The 24,634-nt window shown below is 46.4% G+C and overlaps 1 protein-coding gene across 1 annotated transcript in view; it reads left to right on the top strand.

Moving 5' to 3' along the window:
* PRPF19 (pre-mRNA processing factor 19) overlaps positions 1-24,634 on the top strand; it is a 61,212-nt gene that overhangs the window by 15,321 nt on the left and 21,257 nt on the right. The window contains exons 4-12 of the mRNA XM_030222169.1: positions 10,668-10,809; positions 13,135-13,208; positions 13,344-13,406; positions 14,120-14,161; positions 14,709-14,783; positions 15,486-15,561; positions 18,313-18,422; positions 18,500-18,655; positions 18,737-18,806. Coding sequence (XP_030078029.1) covers positions 10,668-10,809; positions 13,135-13,208; positions 13,344-13,406; positions 14,120-14,161; positions 14,709-14,783; positions 15,486-15,561; positions 18,313-18,422; positions 18,500-18,655; positions 18,737-18,806 — 808 coding nt within the window. The remainder of the gene's footprint in view (positions 1-10,667; positions 10,810-13,134; positions 13,209-13,343; positions 13,407-14,119; positions 14,162-14,708; positions 14,784-15,485; positions 15,562-18,312; positions 18,423-18,499; positions 18,656-18,736; positions 18,807-24,634) is intronic.

Below are 24,634 nucleotides of genomic sequence, written 5' to 3'. Positions count from 1 at the left end.
AATTAAGTAAAAAAAACAAGAATTCAATTGTTGGAGTTACACAGTATCATTAGGTAACCATTGCAGAGTGGGATTAAGGTACTTCGATGATGTCAGAAGGATGGTGCACTTTTCCTGATGGGCTCATTCACTCACCTGACATTTCTGTCAACTTTCAGAGCACATCCTAACTGGCTGCCCACATTTGATCCTGGTGTTCAGGCTCCAGAAGCAGATTAGGCACTTCTGTCTGTCACTATGGGGAGACTAGCTGATTTTTATTCTAGACATTCATGCTTCTTCTGTGATATCAAAGGGGGTGATGTACTCCCTCCAGTAGGCCTGATCAGACTCCTGACACCTACATCGCCTTCATAGTACACTCCCAACTGGCTTTCCACACTAGATTCAGCATTCATACTCCAGAATCAGGTCAGGCACTTTCTCTGTACAAGACCCAAGGAGAAATTAGATCCTACCTGCTAATTTTCTTTCATTTAGTCCAACCACATCAGTCCAGAAACTGCGGGTGTTGTGTCTATCATCCAGCAGGTGGAGATATAAAAGCACAAGTGTGCTCTGCCCTATAAGGACATTATGAAGCGTCAGCACTTCAGTATTATGATATCAAAGCAGTAGAAATTCTGTTAAATCAAAGAAACCAACTTCATTTCTACTAATATACATTCAGAAATACAATCATAACTTGAGAAAATCTGCAAAGATTAATTAAGAAAAGGAACTCAAATTATGGAGAACAAGATTAATTACGCCAATAACCTTGCTTTGCATAAGTGTGGGAACCTAGACTGATCTGGTGGGACTAAAGGAAAGAAAATTAGCAGGTAAGATCTGATTTCTCCTTTTTTAGTGTCTGCACCAGACTAGTCCAGAAACTGCAGAATGTAGCAAATGTAACAGAATGGAGACCACAGCTGTCTCTACAGAAGCTCCAAAGATAACTTCTTTCTTGCCATCACATCTAGATGTTAGTGTTTGTAAAAGGTAAGGAGAGAAGACCACATTGCTGGTCTACAGATGTCTGAAGGAGAAACTGCTCTAAGTTACATCCAAGAAGTAGATATCTCTCGCTTAGACCTGTCTTCTCACAGGTTTCTCACTAAGTCATCTCTCTCCCCTTCCATCTGTTCAAAATTCTGCTGCACAACTTATATTCCACCAGTGTCACTATGCTCATATTAGCCCTCTCCTCAAATCACTCTATTGGCTCCCTATCCGTTTCCGCATAGAGTTCAAACTCCTCTTATTGACTTACAAGTGCATTCACTCTGCAGCTCCTCAGTACCTTTCCACTCTTCTCTCTCCCTACACTCCTCCCCGGGAACTCCGTTCACTGGGTAAATCTCTTATCTGCACTACTAACTCTAGGCTCCATTCCTTTTATCTTGCTGCACCATATGCCTGGAATAAACTTCCTAAGCCAGTATGTCAAGCTCTGTCTCTGACTGTCTTCTAGACTAAAAGCCCACCTTTTTGATGCTGCTTTTAACTCCTAACCCTAACTCACTTGTTCAGTACCCATGTTTTATCATTCCCACCTTAGTAATTCCTTTATCCCTTATTTGTTGTCCTGTTTGTCATCTTTAGATGGTCCCTGCTTGACAGAGCTTACAGTCTCTTCATGTCCAGTGTACAGCTCTGCGTATGTCTAGTAGCGCTATAGAAATAAATAGAAGTAGTAGTAGTAGTAAATATCCCCCTCATGGAGTGTGCCTTCAGAACCAAAGGGGGCCGTTACCTGCAACAATATAAGCTGAAGAAATGATCTATGAGCAATGGTTACCTCAGAGGTTGCTTCACCTTTTCTGGAAGCCACAAAATGAAAAAATAATTTGTCAGTTCTTCGGAGCTCAATTGTCACCTCCAGATACATCATTGGAGCTCTGTGAACATCCAGCAATTGCAGCAAAGAAAAGTCAGTTCCATTATCCTTCCTTCTAAATGAAGGGTGGATTAAGATCTGATTCACATAAACTGCGGTCACAACCTTTGGGGAAAAAGGATTGAACCATGTGGATAGATACTCCTGACTGTGAAACATTAGAATGGGTCTCGGCAGGAAAGAGTTTGTAACTGTGAAATATGGTGGGTAGAAGTAATGGCTACAAGGAAGGCTGTTTTCAATGTTAAGTCTTTGAGAGTGGTCTTTTTAAGGGGTTCAAATGGAGGTTTTTATAAGGCCTTAAGGACTAGATTCAAACTGAAGCCCAGACATAAAAGTCCAGATTGACGGCCAAAGGTGAGTAACCCCTCTCAGAAGATGCACCACATCCAAATGGGAAAAGAGAGTTTTGTAGATGCCCTTGAAAACAGGCTAGAGCTGTCACCTGAACTTTTAAAGGGTTTAAGGCTAGTCCTTTTGGAAGGCCTATTTGCAGAAGAGCGAGATGCCTGCTCGGGAGGAATAGCTCTTTCTGAACATCAACCCTTGAAGGTTTTCCAGACCCTGCCTTATGTTGCAGAAGTAGAATGTTTCATCACCTGTAGGAAGGGTAGCAGTGACAACAGTAAAACCTCTGAGTAACTTTTACACCTTTCAAGAGCCAAGTCATAAGACCAAAGGGGGATAGATCCTCCATGAGCACCAGACGCTAATGCAGAAGTCCCTTGTCAGGAGGGAGATGGGAGTGTCTGTGTACTGTAGGATTTTTTGGCTAGTGTTGTGCCACCCATATCACTAGACCCTGGTAGGTGGTTAATTTTTTGACGTACTTGACCTATCATCAGTCACAGAGGATAGACATAGAATAGACCACTTTTTGGCCAAACTCACAGTGCCTGCTGAAGAACCAGGTAAGAACCAGGTTGCTTTGGTGTTCACTGTACTGGGGTGCCTGTTGTCAATCTCCTAGCCAATGGTCCACTATCAACTTGAAAGCATAGTGAAATAATTTCCATTCTCTCAGATCCAGGGAATGGCTGCTCAGAAAATTTTCCTATAGATTGTTTTCTTGCTTTGCGTAACACTGAGAGGAATGTGAGGTGGTTCTCTACCCAGTTAAAGAAGGAGGCACACTCCTTGCCCCCCCCCCCCTTGCTTGTTTACATGCGCAACTGCTGTTGCATTATCAGAGAAAACTTGGACCATCTTCCCTCAAAGAGTGTCAGAAAATGCTAACAATTCTATGGTGATTGCTCCTTGGCAGTTGATGGACAATGCCACCTCGATGAGCACCCACTTCCTCTAGGCCACTAGACCCAGGCAATGAGCTCCCCATCCCAACAGGCTCACATCTGTGGTGATCACTATCCAATCAGAGATTGCTAAAGAATCCCCCTGTGGAGATTGCAGGGCTGCAGCGTGCCTGTGGAGTCCACAAAAAGTTAACAGTAAGTCTTGAGTTACTGGCAACCAACGGCTGAGAAGAGAAGATTGGAAGTCCTGCCTGTGTGCCCTGGCTCAAGGCACAACATCCAAAGTTGCCACCATCAAGCCTGAGAGTTGCACTTAATTTGAGGTCCTCGAGGAGCTTTGCCACAGCAGGAGCCAAACATGAACATGGATCTTCTGTATTGTGTGATCTGAAAGAAAAACTCTCCCAATACAGTATCAAACAGAATTCTCAAATACTTCAGGTTCTGAGTCTGTTCCAGCTTGCTTTTGATTAAATTGATGACTCATTCCTGCGATTGTAGGAGCTGTAGTATTCTGGAGGTCACTTTTGTATGCTGCCATGCAGTGAGGAGGCTTGGATCAATCAGTCATCCAGATAGGGGTGTGCCCTGCTCCCTCCCATGCTGAATGGCATCACTCTGAACTGGAAGTGAAGATCTATTGTGGCAAACTTTAGAAACCTCCAGCGGGAAGGCCAGAATGTGAAAGAAGGCCTCTCTGAGATCCAGAGTTGAAAGAAGCCCTCCGTCACAACTGAAGCAAACCCTCCTGCACAACTGAAGCAGTTACCAACCAAACAGTTTCCATCCTGAAATGGGATGCCCAGAAAAACTGATTGACCTTCTTGAGGTCCAAAAATCAGACAATTGGAGCTTCTTTCTTGTGAACAATGAAATAAATGATATCTTCTTGTGCCTCATTCTTTTTTGGGACCTGGGAGACCGTATCCAGGTTGCACAGGTTAGACGAGAGTGGTCTGTACCACTAGATGTTTTACTGTTCTCCTGCAATGGGGTTCCAAAAAGAAATTCCACTGGTCAGATGTTATTCTGGCCCATTCCTTGGCAAAGTCAAACAGCAAATCCTTGAGGAATGGGTCAAGATCCCATCATTAAGAGGTCCGGGTGAAAAAGGGAATTGTTTGGGATCTGGCTTTCCTGTCTCCATGAAAAGATAGTTTCCTGTCTCCTCTGATAATAGTTTGATCATCCCAGCCTATACTGGCTTCACAAAAGCGAGACGACCAGAGAACAAGGAAGAAAGGGAATGGGATTTGATATACTGCCTTTCTGTCCTCTGGGAGTTTGAGGACCAGCCTCCTCTAAGTCCTTAACCAGCTTCTCCACCACTTTCCCCCAAATAATATCTTTCCCTTAAAGAGGAGCCTAGTAAGGCATGCCTTAGATTGCACTTCTACTGACCAATTTTGCAGCCATAAAGAGCATCTCACTGAGATGGAGTGTGCCATACAGCAAGAAAGAGCTCTGACAAAATCATACAGAGCGTTGGCCAGGTATGCTAGTCCTACCTCTAGTCTGATCCCTGGATCTCCTGACCGCTGTCCAGTTTCATCTTCCTGCTGAAGCAATATAGTAAAGGCAAGCTCTGGCTACATAAAAGCTAAAAATGGATGCTTGCAGCCCTAAAGCTGCCACTTCAAAGTTCTGTTTAAGGACTGATTCCATCTTCCAGTCTTGGAGATCCCTCAGAGCCACACCATATTCCATGCAGTTACCAACGCATTAACCTTAGGTTATATGAATGGTTCGTTTTTCCACCTGTAGGGTAGGATAAAGCTTATTTATAACTTGATGTCCAATGTGTTCAATAGCGGAATAGAAAATGGCTTAGGTAGTTTCCTAGAGCCTTCTATCATGGAATCTCTGAGTTTCGAGAACTCCTTAGAATCTGGAGAGGAAATCTGTATACCTCTAAATACTCTTACCTATGAAACATCTGCAGAATGGAGGGATAGTCTCCTGCAGGCAGCTCACCTTCCTCTAAAGCAAGGTGAGCATGCTCTGAAGGAGTGCAGGGAATCTCTGAGATTCGAGAACTCCTTAGAATCTGGAGAGGAAATTTGTAAACCTCTAAATACTCTTACCTATGAAACATCTGCAGGGACAGCATAGTTCAACAAGGGTTTCTTCTGAGAAGATGTGGATCTGTTTAACATATATGCCTGATGAAAAAGAAGAACAAAGTCTGGAGAAAACATGGGAGCCCCATCCACCTGCTTCTCAAAAGTTGGAGCTAGAGGCCAAGGAGTTGCAGGGTTCCTTCTCTGCAGATTGGGAAGCTAGAGCCAATTGCATCCCAGAAAACGAAGGTACGTAGGAAGGCAAGGTGGCTGCCTTTCCTGCATTTTGTGAAGGAATTGATGTGTGTGCAGCAACCACTCCAAATTCCTCATTCTGACTTGAGAATGCTCTGTCTGAGGAAGGTGCTGTCACTTCTGAAGCATTGTCCTGCTACTTGGTGGAGGGCTGGCAGAAATTGCAGAGTGTCTACATCGTCTAGCATGTTCCACAGCACGAGCAGCGCTTTACAGCCTCCACTTGCATGGCCATGCCTCATCATGCCAACCAAAAAGGAACGGGTGCAAGAAACAGCTGCTGCAGAAAGGAATTCAGGTGCTGGAATTGGTGCTTAAGAAGGAATGACATGGTGTGCCTACCAGGATTCCTTGTGAGCAGAATGAGGCAAATGAAGCAGCCTACCACATAATCCACCTGGTGACAGTTTGTCCTTTAATGTCAATCTTTAGTACCTGGTTCCTTACTGCCAATTTTTTTTTTTCTTTTTTTGCTATAGTAGCATCAAAGTTGAAAACGGCTTAGCAGAGGGAGGAACCCAGCACCATTGGATTTACCTCTTGGAGCCAAATACCCTTCATACAGAAACTCCCTAGCTCAACTAGTCCAGGCGCTCCATTTCAGCCACCTTCCACCTGCTGGAGATAAAAAAACACTTCTTTGTCTTTATGCTTTGTTAGGACAGTATGCAGCTCCAGCACATCAGTATTTTTCTATCTCTACCTGCTGGCTGATGGAAACAAAACCTGCAGTGTCTGGACTGATCTGGTGAGGATGCTAAGGAAGCATTGTTTAAACTTCTAGCCTGAGATCTTAAAATTTTACACATGATACCTGATTATTTGTCTTTTATGCTATGGATGATAACTTCCACTAGACCAGTTAGACCAGCCCAAATGTACAATATTCTATTTCCTGCCCTAAGTACCTTTATTCACAAAACTACTTTTGAAAAGTTTAAAAACTATAGAGCAACGGTGGAATGCAATATATTGCTGCTAACACTTAGGTCTGAGTGGAGGAGTAGCCTGATGGTGAGTGCAGTGACTTGAGATCCCACTGCAGTTCTTTGTGACGCTGGGCAAGTCATATAACCTTCCATTTCCCCAGGTGCAAAATAAGTACCTGTATATAATATGTAAACCGCTTTGATTATAACCACAGAAGATGGTATGTCAGATCCCATCTCCTTTCCCTTTCCTGAGTTAAAATTGTACCATATTTACACAATAGTTCAAGACATATTTATCACAAAAGTATTTTTTATAATGATTAATGTTGGGTTTTACGATTGATTTTTGTATTATTAATTAGCTTATCAGTGCATTTATTGTATGCTATTCTGTATTTTTACTGTAATTTGCTTTCAACTGCATAGGTATGTGTGGAAGAGAAGTGACAGTGTTAAATTATTTTATGGGGGGTGGCTAATAAGGTGGGTTATGACCCTAATGTGCATTATTAACACGTTAATGCATGTTAAAGGACACTGTGTGTTATATTACTACAATGTACACTAATATTAGGCGCTGTGAGTTACACAGTAATGAGATGCAGATGTATGCAAAACAGCTAATTTCTATGTAATCAAAATAACGCCATGTTATCCCTGCAAAAATACCACCAACAAAAAAGCTGGCACTATTTTTCCATCTTGGATGCATTGGTGGGCTGCTTCTTAAAGGGACAGACAGTATGGTAGAATTTCCCTTCCACCTGGCCTACATTAGCACCCTTCCCGTGGGCCTACCTGGCCAATTCCAGGGAGATGGTGACTTCAACATACACACTGATAACCCAGGGAGATGGTGACTTCAACATACACACTGATAACCCATCTGACTCATACGCTTCTCAATTCCTCACCCTAACCTCCTCCTTCAACCTCCAACTGAGCTCCACCACCCCTACTCACAAATCTGGTCCCTGTCTTGATCTCGTCCTCTCTTCTACCTGCTCGCCCTCTAATCTCGGCGTCTCTGCTCTTCCCATTTCTGACCATCACCTGATCACATTCACACTTCATCACCCTCCCCCTCAGTCCCGCCCAACACTAACCACTACCTCCAGGAATCTCCAGGCTGTTGACCCCCCCCCCCCACCTTATCCGCTACTATCTCTGATCTCCTCCCGTCCATCATGTCCTCCGAGTCTGTTGACAAGGCTGTTTCCAATTACAATGCCACTCTCTCCTCCGCCCTAGACACCCTTGCACCATCTGTTTCCCGTTCCACAAGGCGCACTAATCCCCAGCCCTGGCTTAACCCTTGCACCCGTTAACTTCGCTTCTGCTCCCGATCGGCTGAACGCCTATGGAGGAAATCTCGCACCCATACTGACTTCATTCACTACAAATTCATGCTATCCTCCTTCCAGTCCTCCCTATTCCTCGCCAAACAGGACTACTACACTCATTTGACTAATTCCCTCAGCTCTAACCCTCGTCGTCTCTTCGCCACCCTCAACTCCCTCCTCAAAGTGCCCCCCACCCCCTCACTCTCTCCTCAATCACTGGCTGACTACTTCCGCGACAAGGTCCAGAAGATCAACCTCGAATTCACCACTAAACCTTCTCCTCCTCTTCATCCTATCACCCACTCCCTCAACCAATCAACCCAGGCCTCCTTCTCCTCTTTTCCTGATATCACCGAAGAGGAAACCGCCCATCTTGTCTCCTCCTCGAAATGCACCACCTGTTCCTCAGACCCTATCCCCACCAACTTACTTATCACCATCTCTCCTACTATCACCCCCCCATCTGTCATAGCCTCAACCTCTCTCTCTCCACCGCAACTGTCCCTGACACCTTCAAGCATGCTGTTGTCACACCTCTCTTCAAAAAAACCTTCACTTGACCCTACCTGTCCCTCCAACTAACGCCCCATCTCCCTCCCTTCCTCTCCAAAATACTTGAACGCGTCGTTCACAGCCGTTGAATTGATTTTCTCGCCTCTCATACCATCCTCGATCCGCTTCAATCTGGCTTTCGCCCACTTCACTCGACAGAAACGGCACTATCCAAAGTCTGTAATGACTTGTTCCTCGCCAAATCCAAAGGTCATTACTCCATCCTCATTCTCCTCGACCTATCCGCCGCCTTTGACACTGTCAATCACAACTTACTTCTTGACACACTGTCCTCTTTTGGGTTCCAGGGCTCTGTCCTCTCCTGGTTCTCCTCTTATCTCTCCCATCGTACCTTCAGAGTACACTCTCATGGTTCTTCCTCCACCCCTATCCCGCTCTCTGTTGGAGTCCCTCAGGGTTCTGTCCTTGGACCCCTTCTTTTCTCTATCTACACCTCTTCCCTGGGCTCCCTGATCTCGTCTCATGGCTTCCAGTATCATCTTTATGCTGATGACACCCAGCTTTATTTCTCCACACCTGACATCAATGTGGAAACCCAGGCCAAAGTATCGGCCTGCTTATCCGACATTGCTGCCTGGATGTCCAACCGCCACCTGAAACTGAACATGGCCAAGACCGAACTTCTTGTCTTCCCACCCAAACCCACTTCTCCTCTACCTCCACTCTCTATTTCGGTTGATAACACCCTCATCGTCCCCGTCTCATCTGCCCGCAACCTCGGTCTCATCTTCGACTCCTCCCTCTCTTTCTCTGCGCATATCCAGCAGATAGCCAAGACCTGTCGCTTCTTCCTCTATAACATTAGCAAAATCCGCCCTTTCCTCTCTGAGCACACCACCCGAACTCTCATCCACTCTCTCGTTACCTCTCGCCTTGATTACTGCAACCTACTCCTCACTGGTCTCCCACTTAGCCACCTATCCCCCCTTTAGTCCGTTCAGAACTCTGCTGCACGTCTTGTCTTCCGCCTGAACCGATACACTCATATCACCCCTCTCCTCAAGTCACTTCATTGGCTTCCAATCAGGTACCGCATTCAATTCAAGCTTCTGCTACTAACCTACAAATGTATTCGATCTGCAGCCCCTCCTTACCTCTCAACCCTCATCTCCCCTTACGTTCCTACCCGTAAGTTCCGCTCTCAAGACAAATCCCTCCTCTCAGTACCCTTCTCCACCACCGCCAACTCCAGGCTCCGTCCTTTCTGCCTCGCCTCACCCCACGCGTGGAACAAACTCCCCAAGCCCATACGCCAGGCCCCCTCCCTGCCCATCTTCAAATCTCTGCTTAAAGCCCACCTCTTCAATGTTGCCTTCGGCACCTAACCTCTACACCTCTACCCAGGAAATCTACACTGCCCCAACTTGACATTTCGTTCTTTAGATTGTAAGCTCCTTTGAGCAGGGACCGTCCTTCTTTGTTTATTTTGTACAGCGCTGCGTAACTGTCCTTCTATGTTAAATTGTACAGCACTGCGTAACCCTAGTAGCGCTTTAGAAATGTCAAGTAGTAGAGATGTTATGAAGTGGGAGCAGGAATGATCTCCACTTGCTCCTGCCTATTCTGGTACCAGGTTCAGAATGGCACTGGTGACCTCCATAGCGGTAGTCTTGTAAAGAGGGGGATAACAGCGAGGTGGAGGGGACTTAGGGGATGGAGGAAGGCTCATTTGGTGGACATTTGAGAGGAGGGTCTGATTTGGGGATGCCAAAGAGAGGAGAGGGGCATTTGTGGGACATGGGCAAATAGGACCATACCACCAGCTCCTTTAGTAGGGGTAGAAAAATAACATTGGATTGATCACAAACAGCATTATTCAGTGACTAACCTGCAGTATGTTAATACTTGGGCAACTATTTGTTCTTATTTTTTTAAATGTAAGGTTTCAAAAGCATCTGTTTTGGTGGTCAAGTGAAAAATATTAACATATAAAGATTTCAGTGTTTTTCAAGACCAGTATAACAGCTTGGTTTTGGGAGGTGAAGATAGAAAACGCTAAGCTTCTGTGTTTGGTGTCTGATATGAGACTTGGGAAGTGCGAGTGTCTCTTCTTGGTTTCTGGGGAACAATAACCTTGTACCTTTGTGCATAGTTTCTGGAGAGGGAGGGCCCCTTTAGCTCTTTAGTCCAGTCCTTCCCACTCTTTTTGTGCCTGTGACCCCATGATTTCAGCCAAATAAAATTGTGTGACCCTCTGGAGATGCAGAATAATGATGTACCTATGAAGAGTCCATCTAGGTTGTGACACCATTTGGAGAAGCTGTTGCCTTAGTCCCTTAGTTTAGTTTCTGGGGGAGGGGAACTACCTTGAGCTTATTCATTTTGGTTTCCAGAGGATTGTGACCCCTAGCCTCTGTGTTTGATTTCAGGATGCAGTTATGCTTCACAGTTTTACTCTACGGCAGCAGCTGCAAACAACTCGCCAGGAGCTCTCGCATGCCCTCTACCAACATGATGCTGCTTGCCGTGTCATTGCCCGTCTTACCAAGGAGGTCACCGCTGCAAGAGAGGGTATGTTTGTAGCTTGGAGGAGGGAGGGAGTGGACAGAATAGAGAAAACAACACAGCTGTTGTTATATCCCCAAATATTTATAGATTTAAAAGCAAATATACTAAAAATACAGCTTTCCCAGCAGGCATGTAGCCAAGGACAGTAGCACATTTCCTCTAGTAGCAGGCTGCTGGCATACCTCTTCACAGGAATCCTCTGGATCTGCCTGGAAAAGAGCAAACATCTAATTGCAAGAACATGTTGCAAACAAGGAATGGAAAGAAAGGGCATTTCTTATTTAGCTGCCTTTCCCCATAACTTGAGAGAATGATTTTCAAAGCCATTTAGTTGGCTAAATTGTCGTGGCCAACAATATACAGCTCGCACAGCATGCATGATTTTATCTTCAGCTTTAAAAAAAAAAAGTGACTAGATTTGGAGAGGAAACCCATGTACCAGTACATACCTTTTCATTTACTATGTTACTATTCTATGTTACATGCTGTTTTGCCCCAAATTGATCTTTTGTAACAATTACAATTGTAAAACCTACATTAGGGCATAACCCTGAATCATATGTTTATTTTTTTCAAAAATACAAAGACTGCAAAGACTAGGGCACAATTCATAAAGTTAACACATTTAAAATAAACAGGACAAAATATCTTCTCACTCACTCACTCTTACAACTAGATAGGCTAGTCAAAATTGCTTAGTGAAGCAGAGTTCTATAGGAGATAAGGTTTTCTCTGCTCACAGGGGCTGTGAAAGGGGATCAGTTGAGACCCTCATGGATCCAAACAAATTCTGCTCATAGCATCAAACTTAGCATTTCTTGTGGTCTTCTAACATTGGTCTGAGCAAATGTTCATCTAGCCTATCAGTTTTAAGCACCTGCCATTTACCAGCGTCAGAGACAGAGGAACACATAAGAAACAGGTTACTGTAGAGTTGTCTATCTTTTGGGAGACCCTTTATGGTAGAACCTGAGGTGACGTTCCGAATTGTGTTAAATACCCTTTAATTGACATGTCATGATTTTGTCTAATCTATTTTGGAATCCAGTTGTGCTGTTTTGCCCCCACAAAGCCCTATAACTACTACTACTTATAATTTCTATAGCGCTACTAGACGTACGCAGCGCTGTACACTTGAAATTGATTGGAGCTGGACTAGATCAGTGCATTCATTAATCCATTCTCCTGTTCAGTGATCTAAGAATATCAAACTTGGCATCCTGTTTCTTAACAGTGGCTAATCCAGGTCATAAGTACCTGTCAGGATGCCAAAAAGTAGCAAGATTCCATGTTGCCACTTTTACCACATCCTCTGGCAACAAGGTCCAAAGTTTAACTATACATGAATGAGAAGATATTTTCTCTTGTTTATTTTAAATGTGTTAATTTTATGAATTGCGCCCTAGTCTTTGTATTCTTTGCAGTCTTATCTATTCCACTGACCTCAGAATTTTAGACCCCTTTCATACCTCACCTCAGCTGTCTCTTCTCCAAGCAGCCCTACTCTATTGTTTTTCCTCAAAAGAAAATTCATTCAATTTTTTCTCTGTACTTTTTTCTAATCTTTTTTTTAATTGTATTTATTGATATACATATAACAAGTTAAATCACTTGATAGGAAAGTACTGCTAATACAATAATATAAACCTAGGAAAATTAAGAAAATTACGAAAATTTCTTACTAGCATCCTTAAAGTCCACAATTAGGGAGTCCAATATTCCAACTATGGAGAAAAAAAGGAAATTAAATAACTTAATACTTAAATCAAGACGTATTCGTTTACAAGCTCAATTAAATTTTTTCTTGAGAAACCTTTTTTGATGTTATAAAGGAGATCAATTGAGAGGGATCAAAATACACATATTTTACTGATTGATAGGTAACCAAACATTTACAGGGATATTTTAAATAAAAAGTTGCTCCTATCTGTAGCATCTCTTGTTATTTTCTAATCTTTTCTGCAATGTGGCCACCAGTATTGCACATCCCATTCCATGTAAGCCACATTGAATGGAAAAATGTGGGATATAAATGCAATAAATAAATTATATTCTCTGTTCCTTTCCTAATAAACACTGCAGTAACTGGTTGCTGTGCTGTGTATAGACTTGCATGTGCTTCCCTTTCTGGTGTCTCCGGTGAAATTCATAGTTGCTGACTTTGGATATCTCTTTCTTTGACTGAGGAATTATGAAAACACATCTGTTTAATTTTCTCTTGCTCTCTGAAGGCTTTATGTAGATGTTTGTGTCTTCCACTGATAGCTGTGTTCTTCGTGAGCCATTAATTTACCTGACATCTCTCTTTTTCCTTTTCTTCCATTGCAGCTTTGGCAACTTTGAAACCCCAAGCTGGCCTTGTGGTTCCACAGGCTGCACCTGCCGCTCAGCCTGCTGCTGTGGTGAGTGCAGGAGAGAAGAATGGTCTCTGCTTTTCTCTATTCTGAGCCTGGCTTAGTTTATGAATGGTCTCTCTCTCAGCCTGTTTCTCTTTTTCTGCCCTTCCTCTGACTGATGTGTCTCTATTTACCCTGCAGGGAGCAGGAGAACCAATGGACCTGGGAGAACTGGTGGGAATGACACCAGAGATTGTTCAGAAGGTAAAAAAAAAGTCGCACAACATGAAATACCACACCCTTATTACCTCTGCTTATGGTATCAATGACCAGCCCTCAGACATTTCACCAAAACTACTAGCAGCTATTTGTTTTATTCGCACAGGATGCTAACAGTTCTCCAGCCCTCCCCACACTTGCCTTGCCGTGCTACAGAAAGAGCACATACTGCACCAGAACAGAACATGTCTTAGAACGTTCCTCTTTCTCTGCAGTTGCCTTTACCATCTGTTTCTCAAGGTTTCCTGTTTTGCCACAGTGCCCTGATTAAACATCCCCCCCAATCTCTTTTTCTGATCTCTTCCTTTGTTTGTATTACACTGCCTAGCCCCTGTCCCTCCTTCTTAAAGGCTGTTTACATTAGCAAGCTTGTGAGTGGGGATTCTGGAGCATCATTGCTCCCAGTTGAAAAAGAGTAGACTTGTCCCCCTGCTCTTTCCTTCAGAGGGGGAGGGGAACTATAGAGGTAGCATTCACTTCCTTGCAGCTGGTATGGGTACTGATGGATGGATTCTAGCACAGTTCTCGCTGGTAGTGTAGGGGGCACACAGAATCTGGTGCATTTGATGTCAGTACTTCCATAAAGAAGAAATCAGGAGCAGCAAGGTGCTTTGTTCGTTTGTAGTTTCTGTTTCTCAGTGTGGAAGCCTTTATCACACTGGAATCATGATTATGATTGGTCTTATCTTCTCTTTCAGCTACAAGACAAAGCTACGGTGCTGACCACGGAGCGTAAGAAGGTGAGTTAGGGTGTATGTCAATGGATGATTTAATGAGGGATGGACTGGTACAATTGGTTCTCCTGAGCAGGAATCCTAAATATTCAGGGGAGCAGAGATGGAAAAGGGGTCTTAACCTGTTTTAGGAAGGGACCTTGACTCTTCATGAAAGAGCTACAGAGGAAGCTAAGCTGCAGTGTACTGCACTATGGTGGCCAGAGCTGGGAGCTCCCAGAAAAGAATATATGGACAGTTGATCTCTTGTACCTCATGATGGCCGGGACTAGGAGTGCTACACAAGCAGTGCTTAATAGCCTGTCTAGTAGCTTTTATAAGCTGGTGAGGGTGTTTCACTCTATAACTTGCATAAATGGAAGTGCAGGGATTCCTGATGTTATAGCCAGAATTAGTACACACCCATGTCTGAGTCTAGGTGTGGCCACTTGGAAAGGCAAAAGATGGAGGATGGGGAGCAAATGGAAAAGAAAGCAGATCAAACTGAGCATTTGATAGAAGCCGGTACCAATATACCGTTATTGACACATCTTGCATCTATCTTCTACCTCAGAGAGGAAAGACTGTCCCTGAGGACTTGGTGAAGCCTGAGGAGCTGAATAAGTACCGTCAGGTGTCCTCGCACGTGGTGAGTAAGAGATCACAGAGGGCACAGAGAGCAGAGGTCTTGCCTGTTTGAAGCTTTGCAAGCTTTTTGCCTTTCCTGTCAGTTTGGATACCTGATAAGTGTGGGAGATGTACTGATTTAGCATAGAGAGGGTCATATGTTACATATCACCCACCTTTAGTTCCCTCTCTCAGAATATTTTCCTTATCCAAATGTAGATTTCCATTTGCATCTCAGAGCAGGTATAAAGCCCTTTCTCTGACTTGCCTATGTTTGTTTCATCTGGTGCAATATTTTCCTGCACATAGACTTGCTGGCTGCCCCAGATTACTAAAGCAGTGGTTCTCAATTTGGGAATTTATTACATTTACTACCTACATTTTTCTGCAGAAGTTCAAGTTCAGTGTGGCTAACAAGCTACAAGAAGACGATACAAAATATGAAATAAAAAACATAATCCTATACATATCAATAAAGGAATGAATCGTAAATACATATGTAATGGGGGGGGGGGGGGGGGGGAGTGGGAGAAAAAAACTAGGCATCAGCATCAATTAATAGACATTTTTTTTTAAAGGAAAGATTTAAAAAACTTATGTTTTGGGAGTATATGGAGCTAAAATTATTACATAAAAGAACAAAATGGGGACGTGACCTAAAGTCTGAAAAATGCTGTCATATAGTGTGTGTATAGGACTGTGACTCGGTCTGTTCTATGTCCAGGGGCTGCACAGTGCCAGCATTCCAGGAATCCTTGCTTTGGACCTCTGCCCCTCTGATACTAACAAGACGCTGACAGGTAAGCTCTCTGTTCTGCGAGGCTAGTAGACTCAGTGCTTTTTTTGTGCCGGTACGCAGCGGTACGGCGTACCGGCACCTTCCCCCCCCCCCCCCCCCCCCCCGGCGACAATCCCGGCGAGTCCTGCACTTACTCTTTTTTTTTAAGACTCAGAGGCACGAACGATGCAGGCAGCAATTGAAAGAGGCTGTCTGCGTCGGAGCTTCCCTCTGCGAGTCCCGCCTACGTTGTTACAACTTTCTGTTTCCGTATAGGCGGGACTCCAGAGGGAAGCTCCGACGCAGACAGCCTCTTTCAATTGCTGCCTGCATCGTTCGTGCTGCTGAGTCTGAGAAAGCGATTCTCTGCACATCCCCCACACACTTAAAAACGTGTTCTGATGAGATGAGGGTGTATCTGCAAACAACGGATCAAGCAGCACAAAGCCATTGTGCTCCATACTTTCCAGGAATTCTTCAATGCTACAGTAGCAATAGAGAATGAAAATGTAAGATTTATTACATCCCTTCAGCCATCCCATAAGCTAGTACCTCTGAAGGAAGTCAGAATCCTCGGGGTAAGTGTGAAACTGAAACAACCACGAACACAGAAAAAAACACTTGCACTACCTCCCTTAAAAGCTTGTGTTTACAGAGCCAGGAAGAACCTCCTCACATCATCCCAGATAAACATCCCCCAGACTCACCACCTTTTCAAGGATTCGTTTCCCTTGTCCTTTATTCCCAGGGTTGCCCACTCCTTTAGTCTGTCTGCAACTTGTGAGAAAAAGTGCTGACATTCCCATGGTCTTATTCTGTGGCTTTTTGAAGCTGCACTTTACTCACTAAAACTCCTCCTTTTCTGAGGTTATTTTGAAGCAGATGGCACAAACATTTCAGGAAGAGTCTGAGGGAGAAAAATGTGCATTTCAAGGACATTACTCAGCTGCAGTCAGGGAAGATGGATATGTGGAAAGGACTCAGGCCAGCTCACTTAACATCAACGTCTGCCCTGTGTGCAATGGCACGTTTTCCTTTTGCCACTAATGTTACACACTATTTTTAACTTTTGTCCCAGCAAGACGTTACATTTTCCTGCTTTCATGATTTGCTTTGTGAGAAATCAAAACTGCAAGATTCCAGTATTTCCCAATTTTCTTCCAGGTTCCCTAAAGATTTTTTTTCTAGTAAAAAAACCCACAAAGATGTATATTAACAGTGGGTAGCTAGGACTGAATGGGCCCTGGGCAGAAAATTTGAGATCAACTCCCTGTAAGACCATTGCCCCCAAGGTAGTGGGCGGGGGAGGATGCACATTTCCCAAAACTGTCATATTACATTTAACATAGTATCATAGAAGATGACGGCAGAAAAAGACCTGCACGGGGGCAGAGGAGGGTTGCTGGACATGGCTGGATGGAGGGGAGGGTAGGGGAGAGGAGGGCTGCTAGACATGGGTGGATGGAGGAGAGAGAAGAAATGCTGGGCATGGATGGAGGCAAGGGAAGAGTGAGAAAGGAGATGAGATGAGGGGAAAGGAAGAGAGGAGAAAAACTGCACATGGATGTAGAAAATAGGCAGAAGCTGGATCCACTGGACAGTCAAGTCTGCGGAGGACCCAGCTTTTACTTACGGATGTAGGGCAAGAAATGAAGAAGAAAGGAGGAAAGTAAATAAATAAATGGAAAGGAAGCCATGGAAACGGAGTTAAGAGGACAGATAGCAGCAGAATCGGATACTGGGCCAGCATGATCAGAAAAACAGTCACCAGACAACAAAGGTAGAAAAAAAACATTTTATTTTCATTTTAGTGTCTGAAATATGTCCAGTTTGAGAATTTACATCTGCTTTCTTATTTTGCGCTGGGTATACTGGAGCTGTAACAGCTTACAGAAATTATTTATAATGAAAAAAAAACGTTATTTTTTTCTCCTATACTAGTATAATATTTTCAATGATGTCTGTTTATATGCGCTATGGCTGGTATTAGGGGTGTGGCTAATGTGGGTGTGGCTATAATCGGGGTGGAGTCATATGTGGTAACTCCACCCACAATGAGTACCGGCACCTTTTTTTTCTACAAAAAAAGCACTGAGTAGACTACTCCTAGTTGTCCCCATGAAGATGCACAACTGAGGGGGCATGCTAATGACCCAGACTCCACCTTTTTTCATGTAGAGTAAGTGACACAGCTCTTTAAACCTCTGGCAAAGTCTGGGATGGAGAAGCCTCCAGGCTCATAGATTCTGAAGCTTTGGCATTGGATAGAGGAGTGTTGTGGTACCACAGATATCTCTCTCTCTCTCTCTTTTATCTCTCTCTCTCTTTTATCTCTCTCTCTCTCTCTTTTATATATATATATATATAAAAGAGAGAGAGAGAGATAAAAGAGAGAGAGATATCTGTGGTACCACAACACTCCTCTATCCAATGCCAAAGCTTCAGAATCTATGAGCCTGGAGGCTTCTCCATCCCAGACTTTGCCAGAGGTTTAAAGAGCTGTGTCACTTACTCTACATGAAAAAAGGTGGAGTCTGGGTCATTATATATATATATATATTGTGTGTGTGTGTGGCTCCTCTTCCCTAGTTGCCTCCATGACAGCACAAGATGTTCTTCAAACTGAGAACAGAACAGGATCCTCTTAAGTTGTTATTTTGTAATTCCTTACCTTTTCCCTTCCTGCTTTCTCCACATAATGCAGTGTGTGTCTGTTACTCTGTCCCTAGACTACCTTGGGACTCTCTGATTTCTCTCTTCTCTGTTCCTGTAGGTGGAGCAGATAAGAATGTTGTTGTATTTGACAAAAGTTCAGAACAGATTCTGGCTACCCTCAAAGGTCACACTAAGAAGGTCACCAGTGTGGTCTTTCACCCCTCCCAGGTAAGATCGGTCCTTATCCTTCACTCACTTTCCTTTGTGTATTCTGTCTCTAAGAGTTTCTATTCTTAATCCTTTAGGAACTGGTGTTCTCAGCTTCCCCAGATGCTACCATCCGTATCTGGTCTGTGCCGAATGCTTCCTGTATGCAGGTTGTCCGTGCCCATGAGAGTGCTGTAACAGGTCTGAGTTTACATGCCACAGGAGACTACCTGCTGAGTTCTTCTGATGATCAGGTACCACACCTGGCTTTACTCCTCCAGCAAGAGCCCGGTTAGATATGTCAGCCTGGTAATTTTCCATTTTTCTCGTTTCAGTACTGGGCTTTCTCAGATGTCCATATGGGACGTGTTCTGACCAAAGTCACAGATGAAACATCTGGCTGTGGTAAGAATGTTTTACTGTCTGCTTTTGTGATAGGGTGAGGATCCCATGACTGCTGCCATCTGAGAGTGTTAAACCCAAAGTCAGACCTGTACTACTTTCATCATCTACAAGAGATCTGTATTCATTCCAATGCTTCATAAATATTGTGGTCTCACTTGTCTGATTTGACTATTAAGGTGCTCATTTTCAAAGCACATAGACTTACAAAGTTACATAGTAACCTATGAAACTTTGTAAGTCTATGTGCTTTGAAAATATGTCTCTAAACCTTTTACTTTCACCTCTTAGGAAAGCAAGTTAAACACAGAACCTAAGTGACCTAGAGGGAGATTTCTCTTGGAATTAGTTTTTCATTTACCTCCCATATTTCCTTCTACCAGATCTATCTCCTGCCTCCCATATTTCCTTCTACCAGATCTATCTCCTGCTTCAAAGAAACCATTTTTTGAGTATTTAAGGATTCTCCGAGGACAAGCAGGCTGCTTGTTCTCACTGATGGGTGACGTCCACGGCAGCCCCTCCAATCGGAATCTTCACTAGCAAAGGCCTTTGCTAGCCCTCGTGCGCCCATGCGCACCAGGCATGCGCGACCGTCTTCCCGCCCGAACCGGCTCGTGTTCGTCAGTCTTCTTTTGTCCGCGCTCGGGACGGTCGTGTTTTGCCGCCGTTTCGTGCCCCTCAAGTTGACCTCGCGCGTCTTCGCGATTTTCGCTTTAACAAAAAAAAAAAAGAGAGACCGTTCAGGTCTTTACCCCTTTCCCGTGTTTCCAGTTTTTTCCCCGCGTAAGTTTCCTTTCGCTTTCGGGAACGGCCTATTTGGCCTCGGTACGGGTTTTTTTCTCCCTTCCTTTTGGTGCCTTTCGTCATGATCGCGAATTTTGATTTCGCCGGCGTGATTTTTCCGCCCATGTCATCGAAGTCTTCTAGCGGCTTCAAGAAGTGCACCCAGTGCGCCCGGGTAATCTCGCTCACTGATAGGCACGCTTCGTGTCTTCAGTGTCTGGGGGCTGGGCACCGCCCGCAGGCCTGTAGTCTTTGTGCTCTTTTGAAAAAGAGGACTCAGGTAGCGAGATTGGCCCAGTGGAACGTGTTGTTCTCGGGCTCTTCAACGACAACAGCACGGGACTCGTCGAGTGCACCGACGTCGACAGCATCGAAGTCTTCGACCTCTGCATCGGCATCGACTGCATCGAGGCTTCTACCTCCTGCATCGTCGGTACCGAGACATCGGAAGGCTGCGTCGACATTGGTGGTACCGGGACCTCCGCTATTGCTGATGTCGTCGGATGGTGGTGCTTCGTCTGGAGTGCAGGTGAGGGCTGTCCATTCCCCTGCTGGTGGCGGTGAGCCTTCGGGTGGGTCTCCTCCTGCCCTGAGGGCTCCTGCGGTACAGCCCCCCCCCCCCCCCCCCCCCCCCCGAGATCGACCTTCTTCGGCCTCGGCCCCGAGGAAGCGACGGTTGGATTCTACGTCCTCCTCGTCGGTACCGGGAAGCTCCGGTGACATGCTTTGCTCGAAGGAAGTCGAAGAAGCATCGACACCGGTCTCCTTCCCGTCTCAGTACCGAGAGCCCTGGGTCGCCGAGGGAGTCGGCACCCAGTAGGCATCGGCATCGGGAGGACCGCTCACCCTCTATTCAGGAGGTGTCGATGCGCTCCCCCTTGGACAGCCCGGAACCGCCTCCACGCCCGGAACAGACTCTGACCTCGACGCCTGCATCGGCTTCTCAGTCTTTCTCCACAGCCGCTCTGCACGAGAGTCTCCGGGCCGTTCTTCCAGAGATTCTGGGAGAGCTGTTGCGCCCTTCTCCTCCGGTACCGGGGGTGCTTGTGCCACCGGTACCGTCGAGTGAGGCGACGGCTGGCCCCTTGCCCGAGGTGAGGTCTCCGGTATCGGTACCACTACGGCCGCCTCCCAGGCAGACTCCCCGACGACGTCGGCGGAGGGAGCTTTGCCGGTGCTGGCGAGGGAGTCCACCTCTCGACGCTCCTACCGTGGCCGTGTTTCCACGGAGTCGAGTCGGGCACGGCTTCAGACGCAGGTTCGTGAACTTGTGTCTGATACTGATGGTGAGGCCTCGTGGGAGGAGGAGGAGGACATCAGATATTTCTCTGACGAGGAGTCTGATGGCCTTCCTTCTGACCCCACTCCCTCCCCTGAAAGGCAGATTTCTCCTCCCGAGAGTCTGTCTTTCGCGGCCTTTGTCCGGGAGATGTCTACAGCCATCCCCTTCCCGGTGTTCGTGGAGGATGAGCCCAGGGCTGAGATGTTTGAGCTCTTGGACTATCCTTCTCCACCTAAGGAAGCGTCCACAGTACCCATGCATCATGTCCTAAAAAAGACATTGCTGGCGAACTGGACCAAGCTATTAACTAATCCCCACATTCCCAAGAAGATCGAATCCCAGTATCGGATCCATGGGGACCCAGAGCTGATGCGCACTCAGTTGCCTCACGACTCTGGTGTGGTGGACCTGGCCCTAAAGAAGGCTAAGAGTTCTAGAGAGCATGCTTCGGCGCCCCCGGGCAGAGACTCCAGAACTTTAGACTCCTTTGGGAGGAAGACCTATCATTCCTCTATGCTCGTGGCCAAGATTCAGTCCTACCAGCTCTACACGAGCATCCATATGCGGAACAATGTGCGACAGTTGGCGGACTTGGTGGACAAGCTCCCTTCTGAGCAAGCCAAGCCGTTTCAGGAGGTGGTAAGGCAGCTGAAGGCGTGCAGAAAATTCCTGGCCAGAGGGATATATGATACCTTTGATGTTGCGTCCAGGGCCGCTGCTCAAGGTGTGGTGATGCGCAGACTCTCATAGCTGCGTGCCTCCGACCTGGAGAATAGGATCCAGCAGCGGATTGCGGACTCCCCTTGCCGAGCGGACAACATTTTTGGAGAAAAGGTCGAACAGGTGGTAGAACAGCTCCACCAGCGGGATAACGCTTTCGACAAATTCTCCCGCCGGCAGCCTTCAGCATCTACCTCCTCAGGTAGACGTTTTTATGGGGGAAGGAGGGCTGTTCCCTACTCTTCTGGTAAGCGTAGGTACAATCCTCCCTCTCGCCAGCCTGCGGCCCAGGCTAAGCCCCAGCGCGCTCGCTCTCGTCAGCAGCGTGCGCCTCAGCAAGGCCCCACGGCTCCCCAGCAAAAGCAGGGGACGAGCTTTTGACTGGCTCCAGCAGAGCATAGCCGCCATCAACGTGTCCGTGCCGGGTGATCTGCCGGTCGAGGGGAGGTTGAAAGTTTTTCACCAAAGGTGGCCTCTTATAACCTCCGACCGTTGGGTTCTTCAAATAGTCCGGCAAAGGGTACGCCCTCAATTTGGCCTCGAAGCCTCCAAATTGCCCACCGGGAGCCCAGTCCTACAGCTTCCAGCACAAGCAGGTACTTGCAGAGGAACTCTCCGCCCTTCTCAGCGCCAAGAAGGGCTGGGATTCTATTCCAGGTACTTTCTTGTGGAAAAGAAAACAGGGGGGATGCGTCCCATCCTAGACCTAAGGGCCCTGAACAAATATCTGGTCAAGGAAAAGTTCAGGATGCTTTCCCTGGGCACCCTTCTTCCCATGATTCAGGAAAACGATTGGCTATGCTCTCTGGACTTGAAGGACGCCTACACGCACATCCCGATATTGCCAGCTCACAGGCAGTATCTGCGATTTCGGCTGGGCACACGTCACTTCCAGTACTGTGTGCTACCCTTTGGGCTCGCCTCTGCGCCCAGGGTGTTCACGAAGTGCCTGGCTGTAGTAGCAGCAGCACTTCGCAGGCTGGGAGTGCACGTGTTCCCTTATCTCGACGATTGGCTGGTGAAGAACAATTCCAAGGCAGGAGCTCTACAGTCCATGCAGATGACTATTCGACTCCTGGAGCTACTGGGGTTTGTGATAAATTATCCAAAGTCCCATCTTCTCCCAGTACAGAGACTCGAATTCATAGGAGCTCTGCTGGATTCTCGGACGGCTCGTGCCTATCTTCCGGAGACAAGGGCCAACAATCTGCTGTCCCTCGTCTCCCGGGTACGAGCATCCCAGCAGATCACAGCTCGGCAGATGTTGAGATTGCTTGGCCACATGGCCTCCACAGTTCATGTGACTCCCATGGCTCGTCTTCACATGCGATTTGCTCAATGGACCCTAGCTTCCCAGTGGTTTCAGGCTGCTGGGGATCTAGAGGACGTGATCCACCTGTCCACGAGTTTTCTCAAATCCCTGTACTGGTGGACGATTTGGTCCAATTTGACTCTGGGACGCCCTTTCCAAATTCCTCAGCCACAAAAAGTGCTGACTACGGATGCGTCTCTCCTGGGGTGGGGAGCTCATGTCGATGGACTTCACACCCAGGGAAGCTGGTCCCTCCAGGAACGCGATCTGCAGATCAATCTCCTGGAGTTACGAGCGGTCTGGAATGCTCTGAAGGCTTTCAGAGATCGGCTGTCCCACCAAATTATCCAAATTCAGACAGACAACCAGGTTGCCATGTATTACATCAACAAGCAGGGGGGCACCGGATCTCGCCCCCTGTGTCAGGAAGCCGTCAGCATGTGGCTGTGGGCTCGCCGTTACGGCATGTTTTTCCAAGCCACATATCTGGCAGGCGTAAACAACAGTCTGGCCGACAGATTGAGCAGGATTATGCAACCTCACGAGTGGTCGCTCAACTCCAGAGTAGTGCACTGGATCTTCCAAGTGTGGGGCACCCCCTTGGAAGATCTCTTTGCATCTCGAGCCAACCACAAGGTCCCTCAGTTCTGTTCCAGACTTCAGGCCCACGGCCGACTGGCATCGGATGCCTTCCTCCTGGATTGGGGGGAAGGCCTGCTATATGCTTATCCTCCCATACCTCTAGTGGGGAAGACTTTGTTGAAACTCAAGCAAGACCGAGGCACCATGATTCTGATTGCTCCCTTTTGGCCGTGTCAGATCTGGTTCCCTCTCCTTCTGGAGTTGTTATCCGAAGAACCGTGGAGATTGGAGTGTTTTCCGACCCTCATCACACAGGACGAAGGGGCGCTTCTGCATCCCAACCTCCAGTCTCTGGCTCTCACGGCCTGGATGTTGAGAGCGTAGACTTTGCCTCTTTGGGTCTGTCGGAGGGTGTCTCCCGTGTCTTGCTTGCTTCCAGAAAAGATTCCACTAAGAGGAGTTACTTCTTTTTATGGAGGAGGTTTGCCGTCTGGTGTGACAGCAAGGCCTTAGATCCTCGCTCCTGTTCTACACAGACCCTGCTTGAATACCTTCTGCACTTGTCTGAGTCTGGTCTCAAGACCAACTCTGTGAGGGTTCACCTTAGCGCAATCAGTGCATACCATTACCGTGTGGAAGGTAAGCCGATCTCAGGACAGCCTTTAGTTGTTCGCTTCATGAGAGGTTTGCTTTTGTCAAAGCCCCCCGTCAAACCTCCTACAGTGTCATGGGATCTCAAAGTCGTTCTCACCCAGCTGATGAAACCTCCTTTTGAGCCACTGAACTCCTGCCATCTGAAGTACTTGACCTGGAAGGTCATTTTCTTGGTGGCAGTTACTTCAGCTCGTAGAGTCAGTGAGCTTCAGGCCCTGGTAGCCCAGGCCCCTTACACCAGATTTCATCATAATAGAGTAGTCCTCCGCACTCACCCTAAGTTCTTGCCGAAGGTAGTGTCGGAGTTCCATCTGAACCAGTCAATTGTCTTGCCAACATTCTTTCCCCGTCCGCATTCCTGCCCTGCTGAACGTCAGCTGCACACAATGGACTGCAAAAGAGCATTGGTCTTCTATCTGGAGCGGACACAGCCCAACAGACAGTCCGCCCAATTGTTTGTTTCTTTTGATCCCAACAGGAGGGGAGTAGCTGTGG

The sequence above is a fragment of the Microcaecilia unicolor genome, chromosome 1 (assembly GCF_901765095.1).
Source record: "Microcaecilia unicolor chromosome 1, aMicUni1.1, whole genome shotgun sequence".
Lineage (NCBI taxonomy): Eukaryota > Metazoa > Chordata > Amphibia > Gymnophiona > Siphonopidae > Microcaecilia > Microcaecilia unicolor.
The sequence above is the reverse complement of the archived record's forward strand: the minus strand, read 5'-3'. Positions and strand labels throughout refer to the sequence as shown.